We start from the raw sequence: 24,814 nt of genomic DNA, 5'->3' as shown, positions 1-24,814 counted from the left end.
AGAGACAGGGTTTCACCATATTGGCCAGGCTAGTCTCCAACTCCTGACCTCGTGATCTGCCTGCCTCAGCCTCCCAAAGTGTTGGGATTACAGGCGTGAGCCACCGCGCCCGGCCTAAAAAAAAATTTTTTTTTTAAATTAGCCAGGCATGAGAAGGATTGCTTGAACCCAGGAAGCTGAAGCTGCAATGAGCTATGATCATGCCACTGCACTCTAGCCTGGGTGACAGAGAGAGAGGAGGAGGAGGAGGAAGAGGGGGAGGAGGAGGAGGAGGAGGGGGAGGAGGAGGGGGAGGAGGGGGGAGGAGGAGGGGGGAGGAGGAGGGGGAGGAGGAGGGGGAGGAGGAGGGGGAGGAGGGGGAGGAGGAGGGGGAGGAGGGGGAGGAGGAGGGGGAGGAGGAGGGGGAGGAGGGGGAGGAGGAGGGGAGGAGGGGGGAGGAGGAGGAGGGGGAGGGGGAGGAAGAGGGGGAGGGGGAGGGGGAGGAAGAAGAAGGAAATGTAGTCTCTCTGGCCCCACCCTAGGTGTAATGAATCATTTTCTGCTTTCTTTTTTTTTTTTTTTTTTTGAGATGAGGTCTCACTCTGTCACCCAGGCTCACTACAACCTCCACCTCCTGGGCTCAAGTGATCCTCCCACCTCAGCCTCCCAAGTAGTTGGGACTACAGGTGCACGCCACCATGCTCGGTTCATTTTTTTTGTACTTTTCGTAGAGATGGGGTTTCACCATGTTGCCCAGGCTGGTCTCGAACTCCTGGGTTCAGGATATTCACCCGCCTCAGCCTCCCAAAGCGTTGGGATTACAGGTGTGAACCACTGGGCCCGGCCCACTTTCTGCATTTTGACAGGAGCCTTCAAGCATTCAAGTTTGAAGAAGTACTGGTGGAGGCTCTCCTTTCTCACCTGTCTGGCAGTCAGCAGGCTTGCTTGTCTGGGAGGTGGGGAGCCTCAGCTGGGAGGGCTTATTTTCTGAGCCATGTTGCTAACTCAGGCTTCTTCACCAGCCGATCTCAGGGTTCCAAAGAGCAGGATGAGGGCAATTCCCACAGCAGGAGCATTTTTCAGACCTCTGCTGTGTCATGTTTGCTACTGTCCCACAAGCCAATGCAAGCCACATGGTCATCCCAGAGTCAGTATGGGAAGTCATTGCCCAAGGGCAAAACAGAGGAGGGGAATACTTAGTGGTTATTTAAAAAACCTGTCACATTTTCTGCTACCGGAGTTGAGGCTTTTGGGGAAAACAAACGGGAAAACAAACACCAGCAACTATTTGCATTCTGCCCAGCCACACCTTTCCCCTCACACCAGCACAGAGCCACCTACTTGCTTAAAAGGTGATAGGAGGCCGGGCACAGTAACTCAGGCCTGTAATCTCAGCACAAGGCCGAAGTGGGAGGAACACTTGAGTCCACGAGTTCGAGACCAGCCTGGGCAACATAGAGACGCCAGTCTCTACAAAAAACAAACACACAAACAAAATTAGCTGGGTGTCCACATGCCGTGGTCTCAGCTGCTTGGGAGGCTGAGGTAGGAAAATCGCTTGGACTTGAGAGGTTGAGGCTGCAGTGAGCGGTGATAGTGCCACTGCACTCCAGCCTGGGTGACAGAGCCAGATCCTGTCTCAAAATAAAACTTTTTAAAAAGCCAGAGAGGGCCGGGCGTGGTGGTTCACGCCTGTAATCCCAGCACTTTGGGAGGCCGAGGCGGGCGGATCACGAGGTCAGGAGATCGAGACCATCCTGGCTAACACAGTGAAACCCCGTCTCTACTAAAAATACAAAAAATTAGCCGGGTGTGGTGGCGGGCGCCTGTAGTCCCAGCTACTGGGGAGGCTGAGGCAGGGGAATGGCGTGAACCTGGGAGGTGGAGCTTGCAGTGAGCCAAGATCGCACCACTGCACTCCAGCCTGGGCGACAGAGCAAGACTCTGTCTCAAAAAAAAAAAAAAAAAAAAAAAAAAAAAAAAAAAAAAAAAAAAAACCCGCCAAGCCAGAGAGGAGGGAAAAGTGAAAACAGAAGGGAAAGTTGTATATTAATATTGTAAAATCATATCCTTGCTACAAAGGAGATGTGTACAGAGGTCAATGCATATGAGTTTGATAGTGGAAAAGTGAGAGATTGTCTAACATGGTTTCTTTATGAAGTAGGAGGTAAGTGCTGAGAAGTGGTGGGTGGGGGAAGAGGGGTATCAGAAGTCTGAGGAGACTAGAGAAGGTTTGAAATCAACATAATGGAACTTGAGACTGGGAAGTGACATGAAGAACATAAGATTTCAGCATTCATTTGAGGTTGATGATTATGAAGTTATCTTGATGCCAATCTGTTCTGTGGGCTCCCAAAGTGCTGAGATTACAGGCGTGAGCCACTGTGCCTGGCTCACACCTGTGGGGAAATATTTTGCAATGGTGTTTGCAGGCACAGAGAAAGCCAAAAGCAGGGTTTGGGGGATTTTGCTAGATGAGTAATGAAAAGGCAGAGGGCACATGAGTTTAGCTTATTGGAGGGAGTGTTATTAAAATAATAGTATGGCATCTTTCCGCTGAATATGAAAAATTGAGAAGAAAGTGGGGGTGGTGGTCAAAAAGTGGAGGTTGGAGAACAGGGAAGATTTGAACAACTGGCTGGAAGAAGAGGGGAATTGTGGAAAGAAAACGAAATACTTGAGTCAGTGATTTCACAGGTGGAGTAACTTCCGTGATGAAAAAGACCAGTGGGGAGCATTGCAGATGTTCTCTCTTCCAATCTGAACACCTTCCCCTGGTGGAGATGAGTAGATATGCTTTCTATGTTTTGTTAACTTTACAATGCCTTCCCCAAGCTGGTGAAAGCTCTCACTTCCTTATTCATTGGCCTGATGAACAGAGCAAAATGTATCTTTTTTGGTTCTGTTTTGAATTTTAGTGACTCTAGTCTTCATCTGCCTCTTGGACTTCCTGTCCCTTTTCCATCTATCCTTGGGTACACGTTTCTCCTTACAGGTCCTTTTAAACACCAAGCTCCGGAGAAAGGTCACCATTCTACCACTTTGATTCTGTAAATGTCTTTTGTTCATAGGTGTCAGCATAGGCTGGGTAATACTGTGGTAACAACCCCCAAATCTCGCAATCCCAGGAGGTACATGGGTACTGAGAATTATTCACATTTTACAAATGACCAAACTGGACCCCAGAGTATTGGTAAAATGTGCAGAGCCCATCAGCTGGTGAAAAACCCTACGGAACACAACACTTAGAACTTCACAAAGGCTAGACTTTATGAAAGGTGCTGCGTGAATGCAGTAGTATCTCCAACTCCCCTGGACCACTCTGCCACGTTCAATCTTGTATCTTTTACTCCAGAACTCAGTAACATCCACTCCAGGGCTGATGGGGGCGCTGGATGTAGATAGTGGCGAGTGGTTATCCGCCTAGGATAGCGATGGCTAGGCAGGGGACATAAAACAGAAGAGGCAGTGGCCTTCTCCGGGTGGGGTCTATGGCCCTTTACTGGGTACATTCTGTACACACAGGTACCTCCTTTGCCTGAAGTTATTGATGAAGGCTTCACTACGGAGGGTTTGGGGAAAGGTGGGGGTCTGGCTCGGTGAGCCCGAGTCCCAGCCCCGCTACAGCCCCGCCCAGATCTGGCAGAGCCGTGGGCGAACCCAGGCGGGCAGAAAGGCGGGGCGGGCGGCTGCCAAGTCGGCCAATAGGCGGCTCTCCGGCGGCTGAGCGGAGAGGGCAGGGGCGCAGTCAGTAGCACCACCGCCTTCCAAGTTTCCCCTCGTGGATGCGCGGCCCCGCGGCTCTGCTCCTCCCGGCACACAGGGGCCGGGAGAGGCCACAGGAGCGGACCCAGGACGGGATTTCTGAGGAACGGGAGAAAACTGGCGCCCGACCCACTCTGGCGGGTCGGTGAACGATGAAGGGCCGGCGGCGGCGACGCCGAGAGTACTGCAAGTTCGCGCTGCTGTTGGTGCTGTACACGCTGGTGCTGTTGCTCGTCCCCTCCGTACTGGACGGCGGCCGCGACGGGGACAAGGGCGCCGGGCACTGCCCTGGCCTGCAGCGCAGCCTGGGAGTGTGGAGCCTGGAGGCGGCGGCGGCCGGCGAACGCGAGCAGGGCGCAGAGGCGCGGGCCGCCGCGGAAGGGGGCGCGAGCCAGTCCCCTCGGTCCCCAAGCAACCTCAGCAGCGCTGTCGGGGAGGCGGTGTCTCGCGAGAAGCAGCACATCTACGTGCATGCCACCTGGCGCACCGGCTCGTCCTTCCTGGGCGAACTCTTTAACCAGCACCCGGACGTTTTCTACTTGTATGAGCCTATGTGGCATCTATGGCAGGCGCTGTATCCGGGCGATGCCGAGAGCCTGCAGGGCGCGCTGCGCGACATGCTGCGTTCGCTCTTCCGCTGCGACTTCTCCGTGCTGCGGCTGTACGCACCGCCGGGGGACCCCGCTGCGCGCGCCCCGGACACGGCCAATCTTACCACGGCCGCCCTCTTCCGCTGGCGGACTAACAAGGTCATCTGCTCGCCGCCACTGTGTCCTGGCGCGCCCCGTGCCCGAGCCGAGGTGGGCCTCGTCGAGGACACCGCCTGCGAGCGCAGCTGCCCACCCGTGGCGATACGCGCCCTCGAGGCCGAGTGCCGAAAGTACCCGGTGGTGGTCATCAAGGACGTGCGCCTGCTCGATCTGGGCGTGCTGGTGCCCCTGTTGCGTGACCCAGGCCTCAACCTGAAGGTGGTGCAGCTTTTCCGCGACCCGAGGGCGGTGCACAACTCGCGCCTCAAGTCTAGGCAGGGACTGCTGCGCGAGAGCATCCAGGTGCTGCGCACCCGCCAGAGAGGCGACCGCTTCCACCGTGTGCTGCTGGCGCACGGCGTGGGTGCTCGCCCCGGGGGCCAGTCTCGCGCGCTGCCTGCCGCACCGCGCGCCGATTTCTTCCTGACCGGTGCGCTCGAGGTGATCTGCGAAGCCTGGCTGCGGGATCTACTTTTCGCGCGCGGTGCGCCCGCCTGGCTACGGCGCCGCTACCTTAGGCTGCGCTATGAGGACCTGGTGCGGCAGCCACGCGCCCAGCTGCGCCGCCTGCTGCGCTTCTCCGGGCTGCGCGCGCTCGCAGCGCTCGACGCCTTCGCGCTCAACATGACTCGCGGCGCGGCCTATGGCGCCGACCGGCCCTTCCACCTGTCAGCGCGCGACGCCCGCGAGGCGGTGCACGCCTGGCGCGAGCGCCTGAGCCGAGAGCAGGTGCGCCAGGTGGAGGCCGCCTGCGCTCCAGCCATGCGTCTGCTTGCCTACCCTCGCAGCGGAGAGGAGGGCGACGTGGAGCCGCCCAGGGACGGGGAGACGCCGCTGGAGATGGATGCCGATAGCGCCACGTAGCCTCCCATCCCTGTCCCCGGCACGGATCCGGGTAAGGTGGCCCGGGGCAAGTCAGGGACCGGGACTGGTCTTCCGGGAGCCTGGAATGGCCTGGGGATGGGAAGTGTAGAGGGGAGGGTACCATCCTGGATCCCATCCTGTCAGATCAGGTTCAAGAGGATGGGAAAGTCCTGCTCGTAGAATTTGGTAGATTCATCGGAATCTCCAGCTTAGCCTTGCGCCTCCTTAGAGGGAGATCCCGAGATGAGAGAGGATATTTAAGCGTGACTGAGGTGGAAGCCAGGTCTCCGCACTCCCATTCCCCGGTATGAAGTAGGAGGTTTCAGAGGGCTGAGGAGAGTAGAGAAGGCTTGAAATAGTCATAATGAACCGTGAGACTGGGAGTTGACATGTGGAGTATAGGATTTCGGAAACCGTTTGAGGTTGATGATTATGGAGTTATCTTGATGCCAGTTTGTCCTGTAAGGAGACTTTGCAATGGTGTTTATAGGCACAGAGAAAGCCAAAAGCAGAGAGTTTGGTGGAAAGGCGTTGATTCTAACCCTGCCTATCCCTAATCTTTCTGTTTCGTTTTTCTTCTCTGTTTTATGCGCAGGCTCCAGGGCTTTTCTCCTGAGTTTCCAAGCATGCAGGCACAGTCAGGCGGCTCTTGCAACACTTCTTGCATATTGTGTGTCGCAGGCGCTTGTGTAGTGAATAGACTTGCTTTCCCCTGGCTCATATGCGCCTCTCTGTCTCCCCTCCCCCTCCTTCCCTCTCCCATTTCCCCTCTCCCTCTCTTCCTCCACCTCCCCCTTCCCCTCCTTCTCTCCCTTCCCCCTTCTCCCTGTAGCTGGCGTTTGCAGGATATATGACCATATCCCATTCACATCAGCTTCCTCTAGTGTCGACAAGACCTCAGGGGTGGGTGTCCCCCACTCCACCCCATCCGTTTGACAGATGGTGCCTTCAATTGGCAGTAGCAGTTTGTCACTGCAGGAGGAGCTTTGTGAAAAGACACTGCCCCCTCCTTTTTGTTGTTGTTTTTTTCATTTTTGTTTTTTTCTCTGCATATCTGAAGATGCTAAAGTGGTGCTGAAACAGTCTCAAGATGTGTTCTGTGTGGGTCAGTGTATGGCCTGAGGGAAGGGTTTGCTCTGCACAGTGCTGACCGTAGGAGTCAGTGACATGGGAGTGTGTTTCCCGAACTTTGTGTGAGTTGGAAGGGTGCCGCCTTCTGCGCTGTGCAGTCAGTCCAGAGGAGGAGGAAAAGCAGTGCTGGGTGGGCGGAAGTGAGTTAAGTTTCCATTCATTATTTCATAGTGTAATTCAGCATTCCCCTGAGATGAAGCTCTGAGGACAAACGTTGAAGATATTAATGAAGAGGGACTTTGTTGTTGTTACAGAACCAGGGTTTCAGAGTGATTTCAGAAGCTGGCTAACTAAGTTTTCTCCCAGTAATCAAATGGTTTTCTTAGTCAGTTTCTGTAATTGCTAGGAAGTCTGTGTTCTTTCCTGATATCCAGAGTGTTGGAAGGTAAGGCACAGGGTGACTTGTCACATCTTAACAAAAACATCCTTTCATCTGCTGATCCTGTATTTACAGATGCAACAGTAATTGTCCCTAACCCTTCTTCACAGGCCTCAGGGAACTCCTCCCCTGGGCAAATGCTGTGCATTTATGGCTTTAAGACATGACAATCTCCCAGAAACTTGTGCTTTTTTTTTTTTTTTTCATTTTTACTAACATCTGTTTGAGTACTGGCTGGGGTGAAGCATTAAAGAGAATAGAGAGGAGGGTAGAGGACAGTCTTTGCCCTCTAGGAAGTTAGAGTCTGTGTGGGTGACAGTGACTGTGAGGGAAGACACTGGTGTTGCTGTTTGGAAGGCCGACAGGGTTTCCTTTGCAGGGCTGCAGGGACATCTGGGAGCAAGCTTTAGGCTCTTCCAGACTTTAGTGACTGAGTCCTTCGTCCCGCATTGGGCACTTACCACCAATCAGTGGATTGATTACAATGCTTGTATTCTTGGTTCCTAGGAAGATAACATTACTGCCGACACACTGATGGGTTTTCCAAAAGTTTGTCACGCTCTACTCTAGAGAAGGGAGGAGGAGAAGGGAGGAGGATGGATCCTTACCAAAGGGCTATGTGTCATGCACTGAGTTAGGCATTGTACATATATCATTATTTATACCAGTTTTCCAGATGAGGAATCTGAGACTCAGATAAGTAATTTGCCCAAAGTCATACCTGGGCTGGTGAGGGTGGAACAGTGTTTGGTGTTGGACTCCAGAGTTCATAATCTTCTCTTTTATACCTCACCTGCTCCCCGCCTTGGCATTCCCTGGCAGCACCCCTATACTCCAGCCAGGCTCGTATGAGGTGGAAAATACACTCAGCTTTATTACTAATATGTCCCAACCACTGAACAAATAAAATATCCCTGAGCTGCCAACAGTGCCTACACAGGAAAGCCGATGACTTTACAGCCATCCTCCCCACAGGGCATCTCAGGATGCCCTCGGCTCAACTGAGGAGAGAGGCCACATGTGAATTAACCTGAGTAACTTCTGGATGGTCCATACCCAATGGCCAGGATTTGGCAGTGAGGGAGTCAGTGAAGTTTTTTCTGGTCTGGGTGAGGGCCGTAGCACCCTGAACCAAGTCACCAAGGACCTAGGCCCTTTCTCTCTTTTACATCTTGGCTTTTATTCACCAGCTTATCTTCCCACTGGCACAAGATGGTAGCCACAGCTCCAAGCATCACATCTTCACACAATGACACAGGGTTATTAAAATACAGAAAGGAAGGAAGCTATCTAGCCGGTTAAGGGTGGAGGGGTTTTTCCTCCTGCCATGCTCTTTTTTTTTTTTTTTTGAGAGGATGCTATCACTCTGTCACCCAGGCTGGAGTTCAGTGTTGTGATCTTGGCTCACTGCAATTTCCTCCTCCCATGCTCAAGTGATCCTCCCACCTCAGCCTCCCAAGCAGCTGGGCTCACAGGTGCATACCACCACATCCACTCTGTCACCCAGGCTGGAGTGCAGTGTCATGGCTCACTGCAGCCTCAACTTCCCAGGGTTAAGCAATCCTCCCACCTCAGCCTCCCAAGTAGCTGGGACTACAGGTCAGGTGCACACCACCACTCCATCTCATTAAAAAAAAATTTTTTTTGCAAAGATTGGGGATGGGACGGGGAGTGGGGGCTCTCACTGTGTTGCTCAGGTTAGTCTCGTACTCCTGAGCTCAAGTGATCTGCCCGCCTTGGCCTCTCAAAGTGCTGGGATTATAGATGTGAATCATTGCACCCAGCCTTGATAAATTATAAAACCTTTCCCAGAACCCCCTTTACCAACTGACTTCCCTTTACATCTCATTAGCTAAAACTGGGTTACACAGCCTGTCCTAGCCCAATCATTGGTGAAAGGGAATGGGAGCATTGTGATTGGCTTAGACCAGCGGTTCTCAGCCGTGACTGAACATTACATTCACCTGAGGAGCTTTTTTATTATATTTTTTGAAATGCCAATGCCTGAGCTCCACCCCGAGATTCTGATTTAAGTAGTCTGGAGTGGAGTTCCCAGACCCAGGCACTGGGATGTTTGAAAAGCTCCCCAGATGATCCTACTGTGTAATCAAAGCTGAAAACCTGTGACTCGGACCAGTCATGGTTCATCCCCTGGGCCAGATGGGACCAGATGGCTGCCACCGGAACAAGATCAGGATGGGGAATAAAGGGATGTCAATGAGCACTGAACTGCTTGCTACAGTAATTTATGTGAAAGAACTTGGAGCTATGAAGTGCCAAGCAGATGTAGAGTGTTATTATGGAAAGGGGAAAATGTCCTCAATTATACACGGGTCCATTTATAACCCTCTCACGTGCCTTCAAATGCTTTGTTGTCTGTAGCTCATTATCTAATAATCCATCATTGTACACTATCCACCACTGTTCTGAACAGACTGATGTGCTATCCTATCCTTTTCAGTATGTCTCCGTTTAATGTCTGCCCTTGGTAGGTCCCAAGGTTTCATCCCGCTAGGCACTTAAGGCACCTTGATCTTTGCCCTTGACATGACGTATGTATCCTTTGAAAGAAATTAGGAAAGAATGCAAACACCCTGTAATTTGAACCCTAACAATTGGGAAGCTTTCTTTCTAAGGAAATCATGTAAACAGAAAAAGAAATGATCAACCACCACCAAATCATTTTGAAAGTCCTTCTATTTTAATCAGGAAACTGAGCCCTAAACATTTTATATAGGCTTATGTATAAATATCACTGAGGCCAGGTGCAGTAGCTCACACCTGTAATCCCAGCACTTTGGGAGGCTGAGGTGGGAAGATCGCTTGAGGCCAGGAGTTCAAGACCAGCTTAGGCAACATAGCGAGACAACCCCCCCACCTTCTCCACAATTTTTTTAAAACTAGCTGGGGGTAATGGCGCACATCTGTAGTCCCAGCTACTTGAGAGGGTGAGGTAGGAGGATCGCTTGAGCCCAAGAAGTCGAGGCTGCAATGAGCTATGATCGTGCCACTGCACTCTAGCCTGGATGACAGAGCAAGATCCTGTCTCAAAACATAAACAAATATCACTGAAAAGTGAAGCTGTTGCTTACACACAGACTGCTAAAGAATGGGCTTTTTTTTTTTTTTTTTTTTTTTTTTTTTTTGAGACGGAGTCTTGCTCTGTTGCCAAGCTGGAGTGCAGTGGTGCAATCTCGGCCCACTGCAACCTCTGTCTCCCAGGTTCAAGCAATTCTCTTGCCTCAGCCTCCCGAGTAGCTGGGACTACAGGTGCGCGCCATCACGCCCAGCTAATTTTTTTGTATTTTTAGTAGAGATGGGGTTTCATCATGTTGGCCAGGATGGTCTCGATCTCTTGACCTCGGCCTCCCAAAATGCTGGGATTACAGTCGTGAGCCACCACGCCCGGCCCAGAATGGGCATTTTTGAAACATTGCTTCTATATAGAATTTCTCATTCAATAAAATTTCTTCAGACTCCTAATAGAATATCAACCTGGGTGCTAGGTTTGAGCCAGAGAACTGGAAGTTAGGATGGTGTGTGTGTGTGCGCGAGCGTGTGTGTGTGCACATTTATAGGTACCTGAGTAGCAGGGCTGCAATAAGGTGTGAACAATTTTTCAAAACACATCCATGTCCAAATCATTATTGCGCCTTGTGAGGTTAATGCTACCTTTGATCAAGGCATTCTCGGAGCTCCCATTTGGGCCTGCCTTCCCTGGCAGGACCCCTCAGCTGATGGATATGGTGTTAAGGAAAAGTCAAGACCTGTCAAGTCTGATGAGTGAACAGGGAAGGAGGCTGGTCCTACAAAGCAAGGGTGGACATAAAGTAGTAACAGTCGTTCCTTGCTTTCTATATGAAGTCAGTTTTTGAATTTTGGCATGGGAACCCAGGCATCAGGGCCTGCCTCTCCTAGTTACTACTTAATTGACCTTTGGCAAGTCCCTAAACCTTTTCAGCTTTAGTGTTCTTACCAATAAGAAGAGGAAGTCAAATTAAAAGGATTTCCAGGCCAGGCGTGGTGGCCCATACCTGTAATCTCAGCACTTTGGGAGGCTGAGGTGGGTAGATCACTTGAGGTCAGGAGTTCGAGATCAGCCTGAGCAACATAGTGAAACCCCGTCTCTACTAAAAATACAAATATTAGCCGGGCGTGGTGGCGGGCACCTGTAGTCCCAGCTACTCAGGAGGCTGAGGCAGAAGAATCACTTGAACCCTGGAGGCAAAGGTTGCAGTGAGCTGAGATTGCGCCATTGCACTCCAGCCTGGGGGATAGAGCCAGACTCTGTCTCCTAATAATAGTAATAATAATAATAATAATAATAAATTAAATAAGGGCGGGGTGCAGTGGCTCATGCCTGTAATCCCAGCACTTTGGGAGGCTGAGGCAGGCGGATCACGAGGTCAGGAGTTTGAGACCAGCCTGACCAACATGGTGAAACCCTACATCTACTAAAAATACAAAAATTTGCTGGGCATGGTGGCACGTGCCTGTAATCCCAGCTACTCAGGAGGCTGAGGCACGAGAATTGCTTGAACCCGGGAGGCAGCGAAGGTTGTAGTGAGCTGAGATCGCGTCACTGCACTCTAGCCTGGGCGACAGAGTGAGACTCTGTCTCACAAAAAAAAAAAAAAAAAAAAAAAAAAAAAAAAAAAATTGTAGAAATAATATAAGCATGTAGTAAAAATATAATTTTTTTTTTTCGAAGCAGACTTTCGCTCTTGTTGCCCAGGCTGGAGTGCAATGGCACGATCTCGGCTCACCACAACCTCCAACTCCTGGGTTCAAGCAATTCTCCTGCCTCAGCCTCCCGAGTGGCTGGGATTACAGGCATGCACCACCACGCCCAGCTAATTTTGTATTTTTAGTAGAGACAGGGTTTCTCCGTGTTGGTCAGGCTGGTCTCGAACTCCTGACCTCAGGCGATCTGCCTGCCTCAGACTCCCAAAGTGCTGGGATTACAGGTGTGAGTCACTGAGCCCGGCTGAAAATAGAATTTAACAGGATAGAAGTTTATAAAATACCTGCCAGTCTCACTTCCTAGAAGCAGCCACAACATTTCTTGTGGTATATATCTAGAAATGTTTTATACAAATTCCAGCAGAAAAATATACACAAATGGGATTGAACTCTATGTATTGTTCTGCACTTTTTTCACTTATTGCTTTGGAAATCTTCCCGTTTCATCTTCTTTTTAATAGCTATATTGTATTTCATGGTAGGAATGTATTATAACATATTTAAGTAGTTCCTGGTTCCATACTGTAGGGCATTTAGTTGTTATAGTTTGGTGCTCTATTTCATTGCATTTCTAGTAGGGTCCTTGTATTTGCATACATGTGAGTGTATCTGTCAGAAAAATTCCTATAGCAGAGTGACCTTATATAGCAAAAGGTATATGCTTTGTACATTTTGAGAGGTAATGTTCTTCAAAGTCAGCCAGCATTCACTACCACCAGCAATTTCTTGGAGCTTCTGTTTCCCAGACTTTCAACAACATGGATTTGATTTCATTTTTTCATCTTGGCCAGTTTGATGAGTGGAAAATTCTTGCCGCTGGCATCCTGGCTCTCTCTGACCCTACAGTTCATCTCTGATGATGAGTGATGGCCTCATACTTTGGGTTGTAGTCACTAAAACACCAAGATGAAGTCAACTTCTTAGCCCTTCTACAGTCCACATGTATTTGGAGAGTGTTATTTTTGTGATTATTTTGAAGAAATGGATACATTGTGCTACAAAAATTATCCCTTTAGAAAACCACACTTCCACAGGACATCAAGGTTCTTGTTCTGGTGGCCGTCTTCTGGTACTGTTGCAGGGGATTGTACCTATTGACTCGAGCATCAACAATTTGGGGACCCTATCACTGGGGAAATCAGGCTGATTTTAAATAAGGTTTAACCATTCATACATTTTCTCTATATTCCTGAGAGCCCTGTTTGTGGTCTCAGCAGGGGAAGGGCAGAAATGCCCATTTGCAGTTTTTGAGGCAGGATTCAGACAGTTTTCTAAGAGGGGTTTTTTTTTTTTTTTAAAGTCTTGGCAGAGATTTTCTTCCCATGAATACAAATGTAATATAAATAGTTGGGAGTGATGCTTTTGAGAAACATTTACAAACAGCTGGTTTAACATTCTTCAGTATGCTTTGTCTCAGCCTGCCCTCAGCATGAACGGGCCAGAAAAGAATGAAACGAAAAAAAACTAAACTGGCCTCGCTTTTTTTGTGTCTGATTTTCCAGCTGAACAAGGTGACTAATAAATGAAGCCCTCTGTTTGTGAGGTCTCCTGGCTCCTCAGCCTCTTGCTTCATAGTGGAAATAAAAGGAGCTTGCTCTATTGAAAGGGACATTTCTGCTGAGGTGCAGTATAAGATAAGAATAGTAGGGACTAAGAAACAGCTCTGGCTCGAATTCAAGTACACAGGCAAGTGGGAACTGTTTGGGAATTGAATAGGAAGCAGTTTTAATTGGAGAAAAGTTGTGGAGCTCAGCGATGTGTCTCTAATTGGAATCCTTCAGCTTTGCTCCCCAACCCCCTTGGCACCCTGGCACCAAGCCAGTGGCCAGGTCTGACATTTTCTGCAGCTGACCTGGTTCATAATTAAGACCACCCTGCTGGATGCTGAGAATAAATTAGAGCATCAGCTGATGATAAATATTTTTAAAATTTTGTTATGGATACATATTTGTACATGTTTATGGAGTACATGTGATTTTTTTGTTACAGGTACAGTGTGTAATGATCAAGTCAGGGTATTTGGGGTGCCCATAACCTCGAGTGTTTATAATTTTTATGTGTTAGGAAGATTTCAAGTCCTCTCTCCTGGCTATTTTGAAATATACCATACATTGTTGTTAACTGTAGTCACCCTGCTTTGCTATTGAACTTAGAACTTCTTCTAGCTAACTGTATGTTCATACCCATTTAACCAATCTGTCTCCACGCCAACCCCTGCACCCTTTCCAGCCTTCTGGTGATCACCATTCTATTCTCTACCTCCGTGGGATCAACTTTTTTAGCTCACATCTGAGTGAAAACATGCAATATTTGTCTTTCTGTGCCTGGCTTATTTCACTTAACGTAATGACTTCCAGTTCTTCTGATGGTGAATATTTTTAAATTCAGAGATTAAGAGGCTGTGAAAGAGGGCCACCACATTTGATTTCAATGATGACTGTATTCTGTGCCAGCAGATTCCCCTCCCATGAAATGGACGGGAACAGGAAGAACTTTGCTGTAGAGTCACATTCTGAGAATAGCCACTGAGGTAGACACGTTTTGCTTATGGAATCGAAGCCCTTTCTGGAGTGTTAAAAGGTGCCTTGGCTGGGCGCAGTGTCTCACACCTGTAATCCCAGCACTTTGGGAGGCCAAGGCAGGCAGATCACCTGAGGTCGGGAGTTCAAGACCAGCCTGACCAACATGGAGAAACACCGCCACTACTAAAAATATAAAATTAGGCCGGGCGCGGTGGCTCAAGCCTGTAATCCCAGCACTTTGGGAGGCCGAGGTGGGCGGATCACGAGGTCAGGAGATCGAGACCATCCTGGCTAACATGGTGAAACCCCGTCTCTACCAAAAATACAAAAAATTAGCCGGACGTGGTGGCGGGCGCTTGTAGTCCCAGCTACTCGGGAGGCTGAGGCAGGAGAATGATGTGAACCTGGGAGGCGGAGCTTGCAGTGAGCCGAGATCACGCCACTGCACTCCAGCCTGGGCAACAGAGCAAGACTCCGTCTCAAAAAAAAAAAAAAATATATATATATATATATATATAAAATTTGCCCGGCGTGGTGGCACATGCCTATAATCCCAGCTACTCGGGAGGCTGAGGCAGGAGAATCGCTTGAACCCAGGAGGCGGAGGTTTTGGTGAGCTGAGATCGCACCATTGCACTCCAGCCTGGGCAACAAGAATGAAACTTTGTCTCAAAAAAAAAAAAAAAAAGTAAGAAAAAAAAGTGCCCTGAAGATGCAGGGTACTCTCTGGGCCAGTAGTCCAGTAAGAAGTAGAAGTCTGGCCTGAAATCCAAATGCCTAGAGGGAGTGCTTGTTTGATTAATATCATTGGGTCATGGTATCCAGCAGGTTGGAGACCAGGAAGCCAACCTAACTGAAGGTCTGAAGCGTGTAGTTCTGCCCTGAAATAGAACATCACAGAAAGCTTTGTAAGGCATGCGGAATGCAGCCATGATCAAGACTGTGAGTTCTTCAGTAAAGACGATGAAGTGAGGAAAGTTATAAGCAGCTTTAGGAGGGAACTCAGAGGCTAATTGAAGAAGTCATTATATCCAGACAGATAAGGTAGACATTAGGAAAAATTGTACCAGAGCTTTGAGGTCACTTTTCCCATGACTGACACCATACTTTCTCAAAAAGGACTCTTTACTGCCTCAGAGAAATTATAGGAACAGCAAGCCAAAAATGCTTAAATCAACATAATATTTTAAAAATAGGGCCAACTGGCAACCAGCCAAGAACTGACATGTGTTAAATATACAGATTTTAGAAGTAAGAGGAGTAGATCTGTCTCTTGCTATAATAAAGAATATCACTAACATGGATGTAATAAAGGAATACAATACATTTTTCAGGCTCTGCAAACAACAACAAAAAATTTCCTCTTTGTTGTCTTTCTGCACCCTCCTACTTTCTCTTTCTTTTCTTTTTTCTTTTCTTTTCTTTCTTTCTTTCTTTTTTTTTTTTTTTTGAGACAGTCTTACTCTGTTGCCCTGGCTGGAGTGCAGTGGCGTGATCTGGGCTCGCTGCAACCTCTGCCTCCCGGGTTTAAGCAATTCTTGTGCCTCAGCCTCCGGAGTAGCTGGGACTACAGGCGTGCACCACCATGCCCGGCTAATATTTATATTTTTAGTAGAGACGTGGTTTCACCACGTTGGCCAGGCTGGTCTCGAATTACTGACCTCAGGTGGTCCACCCACCTTGGCTTCCCAAAGTGCTGGGATTACAGGGGTGACCCACCACTCCTGGCCCACCATTTTCTAGCTGCTAGGAATTACAGAGGGCAATTTTGCAAAAATGAGATGATTGGCCAAAACGTACACATCCCTCACAAAGAATAACAAAATTCCTAACATTATTGAGTGCCTTTTAAAATAATTTTACTTCATATTTATTTACGTATTTATGTATTTATTTATTTTTGAGATGGAGTCTTGCTGTGTTGCCCAGGCTGGAGTGCAGTGGCGTGATATTGGCTTAATGCAACCTGTGCCTCCTGAGTTCAGGCGATTCTCGTGCTTCGGCCTCCAGACTATCTGGAACTACAGGCACCTGCCACCATGCCTGGCTATTTTCTTTTGTATTTTCAGTAGAGACAGGGTTTCCCCATGTTGGCCAGGCTGGTCTCGACCTCCTGACAAGTAATCCGCCGGCCTCGGCCTCCCAAAGTGCTGGGATTAGAGGGGTGAGTCACCACACCCAGCCATTTTTATTTTTCAACAGTCAAAGGGGAAGAGAAATATCTGAGCTCAGGAAAGATCCTTGTCTTGATCCTAGGTGCGGCAATCTCCAGCAATCCTGTAGACTGGCCTCCATGATCCAATGTCCTATGCCAACACGAACCTGCTCTAGGCCATGGAGCCACTTGACTCCCACAAGACCATGGACAAGAAAGGCTAGGAAAGGGTGGAACAAACATACGGCCTCACTCTGCAGGGAGAGATACCTGCAGTGATGAGCTAGAGTTTGGCTGGTCCATAGATTCTGTACACTGACTAGCCATTCTAACCTGGGAATCTTAAAACTGATCAAGGGCAGAGAATGAGCCTTCCTGGGTAGTCCCAGTGTAGGGGTAGGGACACTTCAGCTGCTCATTTGACTGATAAACCCTGGGGACCAAATGGCAGCCTGAATTGCAGATCTAAGCTCCAGGTCACTTCCAGCTCTGTGCTCTCCCAAATCCCTTCCACCCTCAGTGGATCGCAAACATCTGCAGGTGACCTGTCCAAATATATATTATCAAATACTGAGTCAGTTCCTTTATTGGAGTTGGGAGCAACTTTACTCACAAAAGCAATTAGGTATGCCAACTAAATTTATATCTTGGAGGAGCTCAATGAAAGGAAAAAACAAAAGTCAACTAGGCAAACTCAGCTGTTTACAAGTTTTATGAATACTGGTTTGGTGTGCATCGATGTGTTCTCAAGTGAGCTCAAAAGTTTGGGAAATTTTTAGCTGGGGTGTGGGTATCATAAAACTGGAGAGATGTTATTACCTTATTCTTCTCTAGAGTAAGAGGAAAAATAATGCCCATTTAATCTTTGTACTGGCTGACTATGGGCTTGAATGACTCACATGGATTCAGATTTTACATTGAATTCCTCCCACGGTGGGAGGTAACGGCGGGAGTGTGTGTCTCTTCAGCTCTCCACTGGGGCCATCCAAGTCCAGGCAAGTACTAGTTTCTCCCCTCACTCCCCAGTCCAGAGTTTTGTCTTTTTGTTTTTGTTTTGTTTTGACTCGGCCTGTTTCTTTTTAAACCTGAGTGGAGAGTTGTTTCAAGTTGAATACCACTGAAACTGTTATTGACTAGTGCAAGTATAAATAACTAGCACCCCATGCCACTGTCACATATATTTTTCAGATTAAACGTCTGGAAATTATGAATAACACTTAATGCTGTTCAAAGTACGTTTGCAGGCTATCTAGGGGTACAGTTATATTAGCAAACTAAATGTCTCCTATTACATTTTGCTTTGGAGTCACAATGAGGGAGTGTACTTCGAGATTTCTGCTATTTCAAATATTATTTTAACATGATCCCTAAGCAGCTCCCTTAAAAAACAACTTAATGGTGCTATTGTTGTAAACATTGTCACTCATTTCCGTTTTCCTTGGCACTGTAGTTGCTAATTTGAAGTGAAAACAGGAAGGTTAAGAAAGCTTAACCTGGGTTAACAGATAAGCTTAGATATTAACATCATCCACAAAGTGTGGTTTCAGTTTAGGATGCTGGGAGAAGACCCCATAAGGACACAGCCCTTGCAAAAGATGCTCAAGCCCTTCCTCAGCCCATTTGTTCTGGAGGTGGTCCAGGAGGAAGGCTGTTACAATAGGCTGGAAAGTCATCCAGCCGGTGATAACAGGAGCTGCTGAATACCCGGAAATCTCAGCTCTCTCAAGTGCTAAGCGCCAGCACCAACTTTTAGCATCTGTGAAGGAGTTTTGGTGGTCAACCCAGGGTGCCTCACCTGGCGCAAGTGTGTGGGCAGGGACAGGATACCTCGGAGTCCAGTCACAGGCATGTACGTTCTGGAGGCAAGACCAAGAAAAACTTGAAAGGAAGAAAAGCAGGCCCAAATTGACAAACGCAATTCAAGGAGTAGAAATGAGGTCCCCGTGCAAGTTCCCAGATTCATGTGGGAGGCCCTCGGCTCATTACCTGACCTGAAATGGGGGGCACAGGAAGGCCACTCAGAGAGCTAGAGCCGGTTGCAAGTTCATTTGCTTGAATCTTCTGTTCTCTAACTTTAAAGCCAGCAGGAAGTTGATTCATCCCCCTCCCCCTTCCCGGCTTCAAAGATTGAAGAAAGTATGATTAAAATGCTAAAAGCGTGTCTTCCTGAGTTATTCTGCTGTAGCCCCAGGAGCCTCAGCTGAACCAACTGCTTGCAATTCAGGCTCCATAGACCCAGAATGAACCCAGAATGAAGTTTCCCTTTGATGGCAATAAGGCTATTAGTAGGTCAACCAGCTGCATTTAGGGCCTGGCTGGTCATTTAAACACTGAAGGGAACTGTAGCAAAGGAGATAAAATTACACCCAACTCATTGGAGTATGACTTTCAATCTTTAAATAAATAACCCATGCTTTTTTTTTTTTTAAGTGAAAGCCAATTCTTGAATTATTTGAATATTGAGGAATGACCTCACACTTCAATGTCACATATTTTTTTACAAAAAACCTTTTATGCGTGCTTTTCAAAACAATGGTGTATAAAAACCTTTGTAATTCTTGAGATTAACTGCATGAAGACAGTTTTTTTATTATGAATTTTCTATTACTACAGGATAAGTCTTTAAATAGTTCTGACTTAGGAATAAACAGAAGGGTCTATGATTGTTTCAGGTGATACAGAGAGTAGCAAACATTTTTATTCTCCCCAGATTCTGGGCAAGTGGAAACAGCTGTAACCAAGAAGTTTAGCAGCTTAAAATTTAATTTTTCCTTGTCAGACATCTAGCAGCTGAAAAAAAGGACAAAACTAGCTACTTGGTAACTGCAGCTGGCTGGTAAACTGAGGGTTTGGATTCTAAATATTAACCCAAAGATGAATATTTCATTGCTCCATATGAACAGGGCCCCATAATATTAAGAAGAGTTGGGATCTGGATTAAGAATGAATTAAATTCTTCTTTTTTTTTTTTTTTTTTTGAGACGGAGTCTCGCCTGTCGCCTGGGCTGGAGTGCGGTGGCCGGATCTCAGCTCACTGCAAGCTCCGCCTCCCGGGTTTACGCCATTCTCCTGCCTCAGCCTCCCGAGTAGCTGGGACTACAGGCGCCCGCCACCTCGTCCGGCTAGCTTTTTGTATTTTTTTTAGTAGAGACGGGGTTTCACCGTGTTAGCCAGGATGGTCTCGAACTCCTGACCTCGTGATCCGCCCGTCTCCGCCTCCCAAAGTGCTGGGATTACAGGCTTGAGCCACCGCGCCCGGCGTGAATTAAATTCTTAATCCTTGTGCTTATGCCTGTAATTCCCGCACTTTGGGAGGCCAAGGTGGGCAGATTACCTGTGGTCAAGAGTTTGAGACCAGCCTGGTCAACATAGTGAAACCCCGTCTCTACTAAAAATACAAAAATTAGCCAGGTGTGGTGGCGGGCACCTGTAATCCCAGCTACTCGGGAGGCTGAGGCCAGAGAATTGCTTGAACCTCGGAGGTAGAGGCTGCAGTGAGCCGAGATCGTGCACCTGCACTCCAGCCTGGGTGACAGAGAGAGACTGTCTCAAAAAAAAAAAAAAAAAAAGAAAAAGAAAAAAAGAAAAAAAAGAGTGAATTAAATTCTTAATCCTCTATTTAAGATACTGGGGACTTAAGAGTTTGAGGAAACATCACACTAAGAATTCATGGACATGTTTATGTTTTAAACACAACCAAAAATATTGAGAAATGGTAGGAAATTAGCCAATAGTTTACTTAGGGTCTACTTGGGAGCTACAGGTCTCATGAAGGTGTACGTCAGAACTGGAAGATATATAAGCATCCCTGACCTAGTTCAGGGACATTCAGGAACTAGAGGCCAACATGGGGGGATAGGAACCCATTCCTAGTATGCAGAAAGAAAGGGCCTTGTGAGGTCGCCCTGCCTGAATTAGCGGTACTTCATTTAAGTTCTCAGATACCCCGGCAGCAGCAATAGTTCTTTCAGAGCACACATCTCTCCTCCCCTCACCTTGTACTGCCAGCGATTCAATAAAAAATATAAACCTGCATGAAAAGCAGCCTTTTGGGTAGATACAAAGATTTTTAATAAAAGGATATAAAAGATTGCTTATGGGTACAGAGGTTGGGCTGGTAGGTACTCTCCTTAAGTTTGTTGGGAAATGGGATCTGACCTGGCAACATTTAGCACTTGGTTAAGTCATTGACAAAATCATCCTGAGTTACTGCCAAGTTTGTTTCTGGGTCTTTAAAGCAACCCAAGTGAAGAGCTCAACACGTTGCACAAAGAAACAATGCCATAGATTTTTTTTTTTTTTTTTTACTTTTTATTTTGAAATAATTATATAGGCCGAGTGTGGTGGCTGATGCCTTTAATTCTAGCACTTAGGGAAGCCAAGGTGGGAGGATTGCTTGAGCCCAGGAATTCAAGACCAGCCTAGGCAACATAAGGGCATCCCGTCTCTACAAAAAATAAAAAATTAGCTGGGTGTGCCTGTAGTCTTAGCTACTCGGGAGGCTGAGGTGGGAGGATCACTTGAACCCAGGAGTTTGAGATTGCAGTGAGCTATGATCATGCCACTGCAGAAATAATATACTCACAGGAAGTTGCAAAAACAGCACAAGAGGTCCAGTGTACCCTTCACATAGCTTCCCCCAAAGGAACACCTTATATGTAGATCAATATCAACACCAGGAAATTGACACTGGTGAGATCTAACAACAGACCTTTTTCAATTTTCAGCAGTTTTTCCGTGTACTCATTTTGTGTGTATGTGTGTGTATAGATCTGTGTAATTGTATTATATATAGATTTGTGTAAACACCACTACAATCAAGACACAGAGCTAGTCCATCAACACAAAAAAACTCTCTTGTGCTACCCTCATTATCATTACATACCCTACCCTGTCCCACCCCTTTCACTGGCAAACACTAATCTGTTCTCCATCTCTAGAATTGTGTTATTTCAATAATGTTATATAGATGGAATTATATAATATTTAACCTTTTGAGATTGGCGTTTTTCACTCAGTTGTAATCCTCTGGAGATTCATCCAGGTTGTCTTGTTTAATAATAGTTTGTTCTTTTTCATTGCTGAGTAATATTCCATGGTATGGTTGTACCAGTTTGTTTAACCCTTCACTCATTGAAGGACATTTGGATTGTTTTCAGTTTTTGGCTATTACAAATAGAACTACTATGAATATTTGTGTATGGGTTTTTGTGTGGACATAAATTTTCATTTCTTTAGGATGAATGTCCAGAAATGCAATTGCTGGATCGTGTGGAAGTGTGTGTTTAGTTTTATGAGAAACTACCAAACTGTTGCCCAGAGCAGCTGTACCCTTCTATGTTCCCACCAACAATGTCTGAAAGATCAAATTTTTCAGCATCCTCACAGTATTTGGTATTGTCACTATATTTCATTTTATTTTTATTTTATTTTTTTGAGATGGAGTCTCACTCTGTCGCCCAGGTTGGAGTACAGTGGTGCAATCTCAGCTCACTGCAACCTCCACCTCCTGGGTTCAAGTGATTCTCCTGCCTCAGCCTCCAGGGTAGCTGGGATTACAGGGGTGCGTCACCACACCCAGCTAGTTTTTGTATTTTTAGTAGAAACGAGGTTTCACCATGTTGGCCAGGCTGGTCTGGAACTCCTAACCTCAAGTGATCTGCCCGCCTCAGCCTCCCAAAGTGCTGAGATTACAGGTGTGAGCCACTGCGCCTGGCCAAGATTTGTTTTTTTAAAAAATATATCTTTTTACTTTGATTTTACTTTAAGTTCTGGGATACATGTGCAGAACATGCAGGTTTGTTACATAGGTATACATGTGCCATGATGGTTCGTTGCACCCATCAACTCATCATCTAGGTTTTAAGTCCCGCATGCATTAGGTATTTGTCCTAATGCTCTCCCTCCCACTGCCCCCCACCCCCTCAACACCTCAACAGGCCCCGGTGTGTGATGTTCCCCTGTCTATCTGTTCTCATTGTTCAGCCCCAACTTATGAGTGAGAACATGTGCTGTTTGGTTTTCTGTTCCTGTGTTAGTTTGCTGAGAATGATGGTTTCCCACTTCATCCGTGTCCCTGCAAAGGACATGAACAAGATTTATTTTTCAAGAGTCTTTTAACGATTCAATTTTTTAGTAGTTATAGGACTTTTCAAATGACCTGTTTCATATTGGGTGAGTTATAGTAGTTTGCTTTTTGAGGAATTGGTCCATTTCATCTAAATTGTCAAATTAATGGATGTTGTTTTTAGTAATTTTTTTTTTTTTTTTTTTTTTTTTGCCTTTTAATGTCTGTAGCGAGAACCCCTGTTTCATTGTTGATACTGGTAATGTTTGTCTTCTCTTTTTCTGTTGTCAGTCTTGATAGAAGTTTTTTGTTTGTTTGTTTGTTTTGTTTTTTTGTTTTGTTTTGAGACAGGGTCTTACTCCCATTGCCCAGGCTGGAGTTCAGTGATGCAATCTCAGTTCACCCGCCTTCCGGGTTCGAGCAATTCTCCTGCCTCAGCCTCCCAAGTAGTTGGGACTACAAGTGCTCGTCACCACACCCAGCTACTTTTTGTATTTTTTGTAGAGACAGGGTTTTGCCATGTTGGCCAGGCTGGTCTCGAACTCCTGGCCTCAAGTGATCTACCTGCCTTGGCTTTCCAAAGTGCTGGGATTACAGGCATGAGCCACCATACCTGGCTGATAGAGGTTTTTTGATCTTTTCAACGTACCGGCTTTTTGTTTCATTATATTTTCTTGATTGTTTTTGTTTTCAGTTTTACTGATTTCTCCTTTTATCTTAATTATTTCCTTACTTCTGCTTGTTTTGGGTTTTTAAAAAAATCATCCAGTTTCTTGAGGTAAGTACGTAGATTATTGATTTGAGATCTTTCTTTCTTTCTCATGTATCTAGTGTTACGCATTTTTCTCAGCTTCACAAATTTTGATGTTGCATTTTCATTCAATATGGTTTTATTTTCAATGAATTATGTTTAAGTATGTTCTTTAATTTTAAAATTTCTGGATAATTTCCTGCTATCATTCTGTTATTGACTTCTAGTTTGATTACACTATGGTTATTTAATTTATTATTATTATTTCAGTTTTTAAAACATTTGTTCAGATTTGTTTTGTGGACCAGGATAGGTTCATGTTGTGAATGTTCCATGTATGCCTAAAAATAATGCGTATTCTACTGTTAATAGGTGGAATGTTCTATAAATGTCAGTTCAATTCTATTGGTTGATGTTACTGTTCAGTCTTTCTGTATCCTTACTGACTTTCTATCTAGTGAGTCTATCATTTGTTGAAAGAATGGTGTTGAAGTTTTCAACTATAAATATAGACTTGTCCATTTCTTCTTTCTGTTCTTTCAGTTTTTGCTTCAGGAAATTTGAAACTCTGCTATTTGCTCTGTACATATTTAGGATTGCTATGTCTTGTTTGTAGATTGACTCTTTAAACCTTATGTAACATTCTTCTTTGTCCTTGGTAATTTTCTTTGCTCTGAAGTCTGCTTTATCTAATATTAATATAGCTACTCTTCCTTTCTTTTGATTGTTTGTATGGTGTATCCTTTTCAGCCTTTTACTTTCAACCTACCTCATTGCATTAGAAATTAATAGTAATGTTTTTAAATCCATTTTGCCAATCTCTTTTAGTTTATATATTTAAACCATTTATATTTAATCTAATTATTGATATTTTGGGACTTCAATTTGATTTCTGTTTGTTCCCTCTGTTTTTTATTCCTTTGTTTTCCTTTTCCTATCTTCCTTTGAGTTACTTGAGCATTTTTTAGAATTTCATTTTATCTGTAGTGTTTTTGAGTGTATCTCTTTGTATGTTTATTTTAGCGGTTTCTTTGAATTATACATAACTTATCACAGTCTACTGGTGTCAACATCTTACTACCTCCAGTGAAATGTAGAAAACTAATCTCCATTTAGGTTCCTTTATCCTGCCCCTTAAATAGCCTCTTAAAAATTTTCTCTACATATATTGAGAACCATATCATACAATGTTACTTTGCCTCAACCATCAAAAATAATTTTAAACACTCAAGAGAATAGTCTATTAAATTTATCATATTTTACCTTTTCCGTTGTTCTTTCTTCATGTGTGATATTTCAAGCCTCCTTTTATCATTTCCTTTCTCTGGGGAAGAACTTTAGCAATTCTTTTATAAAAGTTCTATTGATAAAAATTATCTCAGTTTTCTTTCATGTGAAAATGTCTTTATTTCACCTTCATTCCTGAAGGATATTATCATGGGATATAGAAATCTGGATCGAGGCTGGCACTGTGGCTCACGCCTGTAATCCCAGCACTTTGGGAGGCCAAGGCAGGTGGATCACTTGAGGTCAGGAGTTCAAGTCCAGCCTGGCCAACATGGTGAAACCCCGTCTCTACTAAAAATACAAAAATTAGCTGGGTGTGGTGGCAGGTGCCTATAATCCAGTTACTCGGAAGACCAAGGAACGAGAATCATTTGAACCCAGTAGGCGGAGGTTGCAGTGAGCCGAGATCACACCACTGCACT

At 46.1% G+C, this 24,814-nt stretch overlaps 1 protein-coding gene across 2 annotated transcripts in view; it reads left to right on the top strand.

Moving 5' to 3' along the window:
* The first annotated feature begins 3,266 nt into the window (after positions 1-3,266).
* The window catches only part of LOC105463681 (carbohydrate sulfotransferase 7), a 191,454-nt gene continuing 169,906 nt past the window's right edge, over positions 3,267-24,814 (top strand). For both annotated transcript variants that reach the window (XM_071088320.1, XM_071088319.1), the window contains exon 1: positions 3,267-5,388. In XM_071088320.1, coding sequence (XP_070944421.1) covers positions 3,897-5,357 — 1,461 coding nt within the window. In that variant the 5' untranslated portion in view covers positions 3,267-3,896 and the 3' untranslated portion in view covers positions 5,358-5,388. The remainder of the gene's footprint in view (positions 5,389-24,814) is intronic.

The sequence above is a fragment of the Macaca nemestrina genome, chromosome X (genome assembly GCF_043159975.1).
Source record: "Macaca nemestrina isolate mMacNem1 chromosome X, mMacNem.hap1, whole genome shotgun sequence".
In the NCBI taxonomy this organism is placed as follows: domain Eukaryota; kingdom Metazoa; phylum Chordata; class Mammalia; order Primates; family Cercopithecidae; genus Macaca; species Macaca nemestrina.
The sequence above is the reverse complement of the archived record's forward strand: the minus strand, read 5'-3'. Positions and strand labels throughout refer to the sequence as shown.